This window comes from Cebus imitator, unplaced genomic scaffold (genome assembly GCF_001604975.1).
Source record: "Cebus imitator isolate Cc_AM_T3 unplaced genomic scaffold, Cebus_imitator-1.0 Scaffold427, whole genome shotgun sequence".
NCBI lineage: Eukaryota > Metazoa > Chordata > Mammalia > Primates > Cebidae > Cebus > Cebus imitator.
The window spans coordinates 556,788-569,061 of NW_016107742.1; the positions used below are offsets into that span (position 1 = coordinate 556,788).

The 12,274-nt window shown below is 54.7% G+C and overlaps 1 protein-coding gene across 1 annotated transcript in view; it reads left to right on the forward strand.

Moving 5' to 3' along the window:
- Positions 1-8,389: 8,389 nt before the first annotated feature.
- The window catches only part of SEMA4A (semaphorin 4A), a 24,176-nt gene continuing 20,291 nt past the window's right edge, over positions 8,390-12,274 (forward strand). Inside the window, exons 1-3 of the mRNA XM_037731890.1 lie at positions 8,390-8,507; positions 10,056-10,223; positions 11,920-12,080. Of these exons, the coding sequence (XP_037587818.1) occupies positions 8,438-8,507; positions 10,056-10,223; positions 11,920-12,080 (399 nt within the window). The 5' untranslated portion in view covers positions 8,390-8,437. The remainder of the gene's footprint in view (positions 8,508-10,055; positions 10,224-11,919; positions 12,081-12,274) is intronic.

Here is a 12,274-nt window from a genome sequence, read left to right on the forward strand (position 1 = left end):
ATTTTTTGTATTTTTAATAGAGACGGGGTTTCACCATGTTGACCAGGATGGTCTCGATCTCTTGACCTCGTGATCCGCCCGCCTCGGCCTCCCAAAGTGCTGGGATTACAGGCTTGAGCCACCGCGCCCGGCCTGTTTTCACTCTTTCTTCAGATCTCTATTCAAATGTCACTGTCCAGTAAAGCCTTCCCTGACCAAATTAGATTATGTATTTTATTTTACTTTTTGAGGTAGGGTCTCACTCTGTCACCCAGGCTGACTGCAGTGGCATGATCACGGCTCACTGCAGCCTCGACCTCCCAGGATTTAAACGTTCCTCCTGCCTTGGCCTCCCAAAGTGCGAGGATAACAGGCATAAGCCACCATGCCCACAGCCCTCTCACCAATTTTTTTTTTGAGATGGAGTCTCACTCTGTCATCCAGGATGGAGTGCAGTGATGCAATCTGGCTCACTGCAACCTCTGCCTCCCAAGTGTAAGTGATTCTCCTGCCTCAGCCTCCTGAGTAGCTGGGATTACAGGCATCCACCTCCATGCCTGGCTAATTTTTGTATTTTTAGTAGAGACAGGGTTTCACCATGTTGACCAGGCTGGTCTTGAACTCCTGGCCTCAAGTGATCCACCTGCCTCGGCCTCCCAAAGTGCTAGGGTTATACCACCACGCCCAGCCCCCTGACCAAATTTTATGAGTAGCATCATCCCCATCCAGAGTTTTACCACCTCCCAGCCACTCCTTCTGCTTTATTTTTCTCCAGGACATTTAATTAAACATACACTGCACTTGTGTATTTATGTCTTCCACCAAAATGCACGCACCTGAGGGACAGGTCTTTTGTTGTTTTTTCATGCTACGTCCCTGGTACCTAGTGCAATGCCTGACTATATTGTAGGTGCTTTGCAAGTATTTAAAGTAAATGCATAGACTCAGAAATGGAATCGCTCAATGTGAGCACATTTAAAAAAAAATTTTTTTTTGAGACGGAGTCTTGCTCTGTTGCCCAGGCTGGAGTGCAATGGCGTGATCTTGGCTCACTGCAACCTCCGCCTCCCGGGTTCAAATGATTCTCCTGTCTCAGCCTCCCGAGTAGCTGGGATTACAGGTGCACATCACCATGCCTGGCTACTTTTTTTTTTTTTTTTTGAGACAGTGTCTCACCATGTCGTCCAGGCTGGAGTACAGTGGCTATTCACAGGCTTGATCATAGCGCACCGCAACCTTGGGTTCCTGGCAGCCTCCAGAGTAGCTGGGACCGCCGGCACGCACAGCCACCATGCCCAGCTATGAGAGCACTTTTGCAGAACCTGAGACCTACTGCCAAGTATCATCCAAAAGACTGAAACGAGTTTTCACTCTCACCACTAGTGGGCAGGTTATTACCATTCTCATTTTAATCAAGGTGGCGGAGATCCAGTGAGGGAAGAGGTTTACCCCAAGTCACCCAGGACTCCAGATCCTCAGAAAATGCTGTGGCAACTCAGGATACTGTGGGAGGACCCAAGAGGGCTTTGCAGAGGAAAGGGTTGTTTGGGCATGAGAGGACAGGAAGAGTTCCATCCAGTGGAAATGAGAACTATCCTGGAAGAGTACATCTTCCAGGTGGGAGATCCAGTACCAACAGAAACAAACGTGGAGGCAGGCAGAGTCCAGGCTGACTGGGGAAAAGCACCCCCCCGCCCTCCCGCACTAAAGGGTTGGGACGGGTCTACAGCACCCTGTGGGGAGTGTGAAATTAATTCCAGGGGCCCTGGGAAGCCAGGGAGCCTTGTGAGTAGAGGAGTGATATGAGCATTGAGGTTTTCTGCTGTTTGTTTGCTATCTTCCTTTTCCATTTTCTTTGTCCCTCTCTTCTGCCGTGGGCTTCTTTCAGCTGCCCCCGCCCCTCCTGGTGTAACTAAGTCATTTTCCTTTTCCATATCACAATCCTGACAGCTCAACAGGAAGCAGAGGGAGCAGGTGAGCCAGGGTCCTCCGCAGAGCCTCGGTGCCCCCTTGTGCTGTGTCCAGAGGGGCAGAGAAAAGAAGACTTGGACGCAACTGGGAGGGAAGGTGCTGCCTACACCTCCGACTGATTCTGGGGTGCTGGCCTCCCCCCGCCTTCGGGGGCCAGGCCTCAGGCCCTTTCCCTCCTTGGGCTGATTCTCCATGCCTAGTACCAGCCAGTGCCAGCTGGCAGCTCTCACCGGAGACTGAGGTGGCACGCATATGGAGGAGGGGAGGAAGTGGGCAGGGGCCCAAGGGGAACAGGGGCCAGGATCTGAGGAGGTGGAGTCAGAAGCTGGGTGGCCAGCATGGGGGTCTCAAGGGATGAGGGAAAATCGAGGCAGAGAACCCTGGGGGCTTCCAGGGGAGGAGGGGAGGCATCAGGTCGTCCCCACTCTGGCCCCCCTGCCCCTGGAAAGCCCAGTCCTCTCCCCACCACCTACTTTCCTCTACACTCACCCCCTTAAGCTGCCCCTGGCTAATTCTCCTTGGTCCCTTTAAGAGCTGCCTGGGAACTGGGGCACTGGAGGGGGCTGGCAGGGTCCCCACCCCCTCCCTGCCATGCCTGCCCCAGCTCCACCCCCTGTCCGGTGCAGACTCTGCTGGAAGTCTTGGATGCCTGGGTTAGGGTCTCCACTTCTGAGCTGGGGGTAAGGCTTAAACGTGGTGGGAAGGGGGACTGTGGTCCCCGGTGTGGGAGGGAGGGCGGGATGCCAGGACCCTGGGACTATGGACATGGAGTGTCTATGTGTCATCTCCAATGGACAATGCAGGGGGTGGTCCTCTGGCCTCGACTGGGGGAGGGGCAGCCTCAGGGATCTTGAGGGGCATATCCTAAGGAGCAGCATGGTAGGTCTCCTCCCTCCACTTCCCCATCTCATTTCCCCAAGACCTTCATTTTCTAAATTCCATCAGCTGTGTCTTGCTCTCCTGCAATCAAAGACACAGGGCCCCCAACACCTCATCTTCCGACAGGTAGGGAAATTGAGGCTAGACAAACCAGCGAAAATAGAATTATGTATGCTGCAGCAGGAGAAATGGAGATTAGCTTGTGGAAAGGCTCTTTCTCCCTCTCCACCGCACAGAACTGCAAACAGGAGACCTGGGTGTCCAGCTCACATCAGCGAGTTTCTAACTGTGGCTATGGCCACCACCCCGGACTATGTCCCAACTCTCTCATCAGACCATTTAGGTCTTTCTGGAAGTTTGGACTCTCATATGGCAAGGCCAGTGGAGGTCCCTGAAGTCTGGCTGGGTGACCTGATTGAAGTGGGGCCAGGTGGGATCTGTAGGCTCCTGCATTCCCTTGGGTTATTTCAGAAATGCAGCTCCTTCCTTCTCTGCTACAGAGACTGGGCCCAATTCCCCTAAAAGGGAAGAAAATAGGGGCAGGGACCAAGGATGTCCGATGGGGGTGTGAGGGCTTCCTGCAGCTCTCTCGCTTCCTTCCTGTTACCGCACTAGTTCAGGGTCCTCTACACCCCACCATCTTAATCTCAATTTCTCCCCACGCTGCCATGTGTCTCAGCCCCAGGGGAGAGAAGCCTGGAGAAGCAGGCCCTCTCTGAGTCCCCGAGGCCAAGGTGCAGAGGGGCAGCAAGGTGGAGGGTCAGGAAGCAGTGGGGACATGGCGGCCCCGCTCAGCGTCCACTTCTGCTTTCAGCGCATGCCATGACCTTCTTGCCTCACCCCAAGGCTAATGCTCAACCACCACTCCAACTCAGACCTGAAGGAGAACCAGTCTTGGTCCATAAAACCCTCTACCCGGGACCAATACCGGCATGCTCATTTCCTTCCTCTTATAGCTACTGTGAAGCCTGCTGGAGCCACGCTGCTCCCAGGCGGGCTGAAAAGCTGTTATTTTACCAAGGTGAGGCAGAGAGGGCAAGTGCCCTGCCCGGCTCACACAGCAGGCTACAGGCCTCTAGGCCTGGGACCCAGGGTCCTTGTCCCAGGCTCATGGTGCCTTTTACTAGTGCCCCTGCCAGCTGAGAGAGGAAAGCCTGGAAGGGGCCTTTTTTCTTTTTTTTATTTTGAGAGAGAGTTTCTCTCTTGTTGCCCAGGCTGGAGTGCAATGGTGTGATCTCGGCTCACCGCAACCTCCGTCTCCAGGGTTCTAGCGATTCTCCTGCCTCAGCCTCCCAAGTAGCTGCAATTACAGGCGTGCACCACCACGCCTGGGGAATTTTGTGTTTTTAGTAAAGTTGGGGCTTTTCTATGTTGGTCACGCTGGTCTCGAACTCCCAACCTCAGGTGATCTGCCTGCCTTGGCCTCCCAAAGTGAGGCTGTGAGCCACCGCGCCAGGCCTGAAGGGGCTTTCTCAACTCCTCATTTTACCAGCGAACTGAGGGCCCAGTGGAGAGAGAAGGGAGCTCTAGTAACAAGGCTGTTTAGGATCAGGGCTGTGAGAGGGCACAGGCTCGGCCCCCAGAAAGGTACCACACAAACCTCTGCCTGCCTGTGCTCCTCCCCAAAAGGGAAAGAATCCAGCTCAGTCTTCTTTCTCTATGCCCATCTAGTCTGGACTCTTGGAAAGTCCTCTGAAGTCTGCCCCCTACCCTTCCTCCTCCAGCACAAGCCTTTCCCTCTTAGTCTCGGAGTGTGTTAGCTAGAGAAGGCTTCTGGGGCAGCCACCTTCTCAGGCAGCTTAGGAAGGAAAGGCAGAGCCTGAACGCAGCGGTGGATCCCCTCCCTCAGAAGTCAGGCTACTGTGACAGGAGAGGGTTCCTTGGGTTTCCTGACGGAGTCTGCCCCTTGGCTTATCTGCACAGATGTTTGTGGGTTCATTCGCATCCTCATTGGCAAACTGAATTTGCATGGGGCCGGGCTGTGTTCTCCCGGCATATACACAGTTCCCAGGAAAGAGGGAAACCCAGAAGAACTGGCCGTGAAGGGGAATTGGCCCCGTCTGATCCCCTTAACCCAGCTGGGGACATCTGCATCATGGTGCCCGCTGAGGGTGGGTAAGGGAGCTAAGCGGGGATGGGGGCTACTGTACCCCCCTTTCACCTCCGCCCACATCTGGAGCCCCTCCTCCTCCACACGTGTGAATCCAGGAGCCACAGAAGGTGGGGCGCAGTGGGACACGGGTAGGAGGAGGAAGAATATGGGGAGATTCTAGTCCCTCCCACTTAGAGATGCGGTCGCCATGGTGACTGAGGACCAGTGAGGCGGGATGGGGTTGAGGATGGGGGTGGGGGTGTGGCAGGGGCTGAGGCACTGGGAGACCGGAAAGCCTGGCATTCCAGAGGGAGGGAAACGCAGCGGCATCCCCAAGCTCCAGGTAAGGGAGCGGGAGAACTGACAGACAGTTCTGAAGGGAGGGGGCGGGGCCACTGTCTGGTGCTGGCTCTGCCCCAAGGAGGGGGCAGACAGAGGGGTCGGGCCATTGTGTGTGATACTCAGCGCAGCCTTCCAGCGCTAGTCAGACTGGAGGAGGGGACCTAGGAAGCTCTGGGTAAGGGGTTAGGAGGGACAGAGCTGGCGGGAAGCAAAAATGCTGGGAGACAGTGGGGGTGGGAAGAGGTGGAGGGACGCTGGGGGTGTAGAGGCTTGGGGACGTCCCTAGTGCCTACACACGCTAGGCACTCAAGACATACAAGTTGACTTGACTTGCTTGTGATCATAACAAGAAGGCAGATCAGGGCCAGGGCAGGTGGAGCTAAGTCTGGGAAGCCAGCAAGCAATGCTCTCCAGGACTGGGCTCTTCTGTGAGCTGCCCCTGAGGCTGAAAGGGAGAAGGAGGCGGGGGAAACTGGACCTGCCAGATCCTTGGTGAAGCCAGCAGTGGCTTCTCTCCTGGCTCCAGGTGCTGCTCCTTTAGTGAGGCATCCGTGTTCTGCAGGGGCTCAGAAGAGACTGAGCCCCTGGGGCTGGTTGAAGCTCAGAGGTAGCATGGAGTAGGGGGAGAAAGCAACCTCTTCATCTCCCCTCCCACCTCCACATCTAGACCTTTCCTCTGCACAACAAAACCTGGCAGGAAGGGGCTACCGTTGGATGCTGCGTAGAGGCTGCAGGGGAGGAGCTGGATCATTGCAGGGTAGAGGGTGAACTCTGTTGTCATGGCAGGACCCAAGACTGGGCTCCAGGGCTTGTGGAGAAATGGGCTGGTAGAGGTGGGGGGGAGGGGGCAGGCGCGGTGGCTCAGGCTTGTGATTCCAGCACTTTGGGAGGCCAAGGTGGGTGGATTACCTGAAGTCAGAAGATCGAGACCAGCCTGACCAACATGGTGAAACCCCATCTCTACTTAAAATACAAAAATTAGCTGAGCATGGTGGCGGGTGCCTATAGTCCCAGCTACTGGGGAGGCTGAGACAGGGGAATTGCTTGAACCAGGAAGGCAAGGATTGCAGTGAGTTGAGATTGCACCACTGCACTCTAGCCTGGGCGACAGAGCAAGACTCTGTCTCAAAAAACAAGAAAGAAATGGCCTGGGGAACCCTCAGATTGGCTCTATGAAAATAGCACGGCCCCTGGGGGCGGGTCCCTGAACATCTGACCCCTTCCCACTATCACCCTACCTGACCTGCTGCCTGCTGCCAACCCCAGCCAAGGTACTTCCTCTCCTTGGCCTTGGTTTCCTCATTTGTATGGTTGCCAGGAGGGCTATGTCTGAGTACCTTGTCAGCCCCGAGCTTCTTTGATGCTGTGTGCAGGACCTGATATATAATTGTGGGGGCCCAGTGCAAAATAAAAATATGGAGCCCCTTGTTTAAGTATTATGAGGACTTTCAACAGGGCAACAGCAGAGCATTAAAGCAAGCTTGGTCCTTCTGAGCACGGGCCTCCTGTGGCTGCACAGGTCTTGTACCCGCGAAGCCGGCTCTAGCTGGGGCCCTGCCAGCTGAAGCAAGGGAGACGGCAGTGGGGCTTGGGGTCTGACTGCAGAGGCTCTGATGTGAGGGGTGCACTTCTGGGGGTTAGGTGCCCTTCCAATTAGGCTCTTTTTGACCAGGAGGCCTTTGCAGAGGCAGGGGGGTGGTACCTCACAGCCTTCCTTCAGGGAGGTTTCTGTTCCCTCTGAAATGCTTTATTGACCCAAATAAGTGTGCTCAGAAGGGCCACGCTTGGAACCAGGCACGGTGGCTTATATCTGTAATCCCAGCAGTTTGGGAGGCCGAGGCAGGCAGATCACTTGAGGTCAGGAGTTCAAGACCAGCCTGGCCAGCATGGTGAGCATAGTGAAATCCCATCTCTATTAAAAATACAAAAAAATTAGCCAGGCTTGGTGGCACATGCTTGTCTGTAGTACCAGCTACCTGGGAGGCTGGGGCAGCAGGAGAATGGCTTGAACCTGGGAGGCAGAGGTTGGAGTGAGCCGAGATCGTGGCATTGCACTCCAGCCTTCCATTCCAGCAGGTGACAGAGAAAGACTCCGTCTCAAAAAAAAAATAAAAGAGAAGAAGAAGAAGGGGCACACTCGGTTTAATGCTCTGCTGTTGCCCTGTTGAAAGTCGTCCTCAGAAATCACCCCAGAGATCTCGTTTCTTAACCTAGTATAGATAAAGCTCACCACCCTCCCAGCCCAACCTTGCCTTTTCTATCCAAATGGCTCAGAACTGTTTCCTAGACGGGGGCAGGAGGGAGGACTGAGGGACCAGGACGCTGTAGAGTCTGTGTAGCTAAGACATTTGCTATTGAATGAGGCCAATCTGAATTTAACTTGGCTTCTACCTGTGTAACCTCCCTTCTTTATCTGTAAAGTGGGATTATGGCTGTACCTAGCTGCTAAAATTGTTGAGAGGACCAAAGCCTGCTAGTGTGAACTATTCATATTGGCTAGAGGGGCTGGGGAAGAGGACGTCTGCAGCTGGGAGAATTCTGGATGTCTGGAGGAAGAACTGGGGGCGGGACATGGAGTCTGCCACTTCCAGGATGGTGGGAATAGGGCACCAGGCTGGGAGTGTAGGGCTGGAACTCTCTCAGCTTCCCTATCAGAGCTCCTCCCAGTGACCCAAATAAGCCAATCTGTTTAAGCAGAGAGGCCCAGGGGCAGACTGGCTTCCCAAACCTGAGCTGGGGGTTGGGGAGACACAGAAGGTAGGGTCTGAGTAAATGGGGGTTTCTCTTGATTCGAAGAAGCTGGAAGGGCCCTGGCGACCAGTCTCTGGGAGAGTCTGGGGGAGTCCTAGGCAAGTCTTGACAGAAATGATTGTCAGGAGGGTTATGTCTGAGACCAACCCCTGGGGACACAGAGAGAGATGAAAGACTGCTGAGTAGCTCAGATGAGGAATTGTAAGGAGTAGCATGAGCTGTAACATCCCCTGAGTTGGCTGTGCTGTAGCAGGAGGGATGGAAGTTACACTACAGGAAGGACTTCCTGCCAGGGAGGAGTGCGCATGTCAGATGGAAGTGGATTATTTATTAGAGGTGGATTAACCCTGGAATGTCTGTGCTCTTTAACCTGCAGTCAGCTGACTGTGTTGAGTGGGCAGGAACCTACCCACTTTGTAGGCCATGGAGTTCTTGGCATTGGATGCCTCATTAACTCTGCATTATGAGGCTCCCCTGGAGCCTTTGGGGAGAGGTGAGCAGCCAGCTACCTTTGGGGGTTGGGTGCCTCCAAAGTGTGGTCAGTGAGCATGAGTTCAGATGGGAAATGTTCTGGGCTTCCTACTGGCCTGATGCCAAACAGTGACGGAGATTAGACTACAAGGGGGACTTCCTCCGCAAAATCACAGATAAGAGCCTAATACAATCCTTTTATTTTTTCAAAAGATTATGGCCCAGTTGAGAGTGGGAGGTTCAAAGGTTAGACCACTGCAGGGACTTTCCAGTGGGTAGCAGTGGAGAGACCCCACCTTGTGGGTAAGTGAAAAGAGGAATATGTCATGTCCCCTGTCTGCGAAATCTGAAGCAAGAGGAGAAACCGCTGCTAGCCTGGTTAGACTGGCTGTGGCATGACAGAGAGGCAGGGAAATCGCTGAAATGACCTAGAAGGGCCTCTTAAACTTTCTGGATGGACCGAGCAAGAGGAGAGAGAGAGAGGTGTGTCTCTTGTGAGGAGGGTGAACCTCTTTTTATTCCCTCCCAATCCACCAACTTCCGCCCAAGCCAGGATCTGTCACAACTCGAGAGGTGGAAATTCCGGTTTCCCTGGCCCAGAGCTTCCAGTGCTGGCTTTGGCATGATGGGCACCTGGAGGGCTGCACTCCCGTTCCAGCCAGGCTGAGCTCTCTGTCCCGTGCCTCTGGGGCCTGGGAACCCCCCTTCTTCTTTCTCCTGAATGGCACCCCCGCCCTAGAATCCAGACACCAGGTTTTCCACTGTGGCTGGTTCAAGGGTATGTGAGGTGAGATGGGTGGCTTGGGGGGGTGGTCTTGGGGAAGATTATGTGGAGAGGCCCAGGGAGGCAGACAACAGGAACAAGAGACGGGGGGCCGGGGAGCTGCAGAGGCCGGGGGCCGGCCAGCCACCCCGCCCAGGCTGCTCCCCGGGAAATGCTGAGAGCCAGCTTGGTGGGATGGACTCTCATCGCCTCCCTGGAAGAATCGGGCCAGACAGGCCTGAGTCTCAAAGACCCTGAGCCCAGCTGGGGCTGGTGGGGGAGGTTAGAGCAGGCCAACTCAAACCTGGTCTGCCCACCTGGGTCAGCGCTGAGTATGAGGCACAACGTGTCAACAGATCTGAAAGAGACAGGAGAGTAAGGTCTGAGGAATTTGTATTCTGGGTAAGGGAACCTGCTTCCCAAAACGTCCCCTGCCCAGAGCCAGGCAACGATTTGGGCTTGGGCTGTGAGAAGAGGGAAGGCAAAGGAGGAAAGGCAGGAAAGACTTCTTGAGAGTAAGGCAAGAAAAGGCAAGAACTGTTGGTGAGAAGACAGCAGAAGAGGCAGGATGGGGGACACCTGGGCTCCTACCCAGAGGGCACAATGAGGTGACAGGCTGAGGCCTGGAAGGATGATGAAAGTGAGACTCTCTTAGGGCACTTCCAGATGGGGAACCTTCCCTGCCCTAATGCCCACACCCCACCAACACACACACACTTCTGCTGCCCGGGGCTTTCTGATTGGTCCCCAGGGGGGATGTGGTAAGCACAGCTCACCCAGAAAGTGCCCGGGTGCCTGTTTCCCCAGAGCTCCCTGGTGACAGCCTGTGGCTGAGCATGGCCCTCCCAGCCCTGGGCCTGGACCCCTGGAGCCTCCTGGGCCTTTTCCTCTTCCAACTGCTCCAGCTGCTGCTGCCGACGACGACCGCGGGGGGAGGCGGGCAGGGGCCCACGCCCAGGGTCAGATACTATGCAGGTAAGTGTCCGACGGCAGGAAGTATGGGGATAGCAATGCAGAGCTGGACGGGGGTGGAGGAAGGAGAGAGGAACAGAGGAGGGGAGAAATGGACATGGAGAAACAGAGACACAGAGAGAGATGCCAGGGGGAAACAGAGGGCTTCAGAGAAAGAGACACAGCCAGAGATAGAAGTCCAAATGGAAAGAAAAGCCACTTGAAGCACAGATTGAGGAAAACAAGGGGTCATGCATGGGGCCAGAGGGGCACTGCTTCTTCCAGTTCTCCAAAGTTGGTGATTTTTCTTTTCTTCCTTAAATATTGCTGTCACCAAGCTGGGCACCTCAAATCCGTAACTGCTTTCACACTCCCAGGTACCCCAAAGTCAAGGCCCATGCTAGAAGACCATGTGTAGACCCAGTGACCCAGGGCATGCCACACCCATGCCAACCGCATAGATCATGCTGGACCATGCCATGTCCAGGACCGTGGGATGGCCGGTCAGAGAATGGGCCCTGGAATACACACACAAGCACAGCTTGGCTGGTTTCTTACCGAGACTGTGGAGGCTGCTGGCCCCCTCACCTCCAGGGAGAAGATTCAGGAAAGAACATAGATCATAGATGCTACAGGATTTGTAGGTGGCTAGGCATGGCTGTATCTTTAGCATCTTTCTGGGGCAATTGGTAAAGGAAATGCATATTGCACATTGATGGAGAGACCTCCTCTGTGTTGGATGCCGGGCATACAAACACGTATGAACCTCAGCCCCTGCCCTCAGGTGTTCACAGTCACAAGGGGGAAGCACATGAGCAATCAGACCATGAATACAGGGTGATCTGTTCAGTAACTGAGGGGTTTATGCAGCTCTGGGGGAGGCCTGGCCTCCAAGAGATGCTTGTTCCTGAGGCCAGCCCTTCCAGCCTGCAACTGCACCATATTCCCCAACTCCTCCCCTCTGAGCCTGAGAAGGTATCAATTAGCTAGTCAGCCTTCTAACTAATGCAACAGTGCCAGTGCTAATGAGAGAGGATCTGAGGAGCTTCTTCCTCCTTGTTGATGCGCCAGTGGGACAGGAACATACACCCCCACCCACCCTACCATGCCAAGGTCGTGGAGAGGACCTAGGTGAGCCTCCCACACCTGGCTCACCATTCCTGCCCAGGTGACATCCAGGCATGCCCACATGGATCTTTGAAGAAAAATGTTTCCTCTCTGTTCATGGTGATTCTACTGGTGGGAATTTCCTTTAACAGAAGAGGAAGAAAGCAGGGGTGGTTGGGTGGGTGGCAAGAGCGACCCTCTAACACACAGCCTCCTGTCTGCATGTAGCTTTCCTGCTTGCGGCTGCCAACACTTTCCTGTCTGTCTGTCTACCTGCTGCTCCCCCTCCTAGTGAGGACCAAGGTGTCCTCCCCACGGCAGCGCTCCCTGTCCCAGGCCTGGAAGAGCATCCACTGTGCCTCACTTTATTTCCTGTCCCCATTACACTGTCTCTGGCTGCCTCTCTCTACTGTGGGCTCAGCACATAAAGCTCTTGTGGTTGCCGGTGGGGTGGGGTGAAGGGGGGAGCTGCTGGCGGAAGAGAGTGGGTCTAGTCGCCAAGGCCTGGGGAGCACTCTCGGGCAACCCTTCCCCTTCCTCCACTTTTATCTCAGGAGTCAGCTGCCTGCCCACCAACTGCTCATCACTCTCCCCTTCTCACTACCTCCAACAGGAGATGAACGCAGGGCACTAAGCTTCTTCCACCAGAAGGGCCTCCAGGATTTTGACACTCTGCTCCTGAGTGATGATGGAAATACTCTCTATGTGGGGGCTCGAGAAGCCATTCTGGCCTTGGATATCCAGGATCCAGGGGTGCTCAGTCTAAAGAACATGGTGAGGAGTCCAGGGATAAAGAGTGTGGGCTGGGAGCGAGGAGGGGGTCAGCAGCTGCCCTGGGCTGGGGTGCCTATGCATGCATAACAGCTCAATTGCTCTTATCTGGAATCGGCAATTCTCTTTATATGTATATCTTGACAATATAACAGACAGGAAATATTATCGTGGCCTCACTTTTTTTTTTTTTTTTT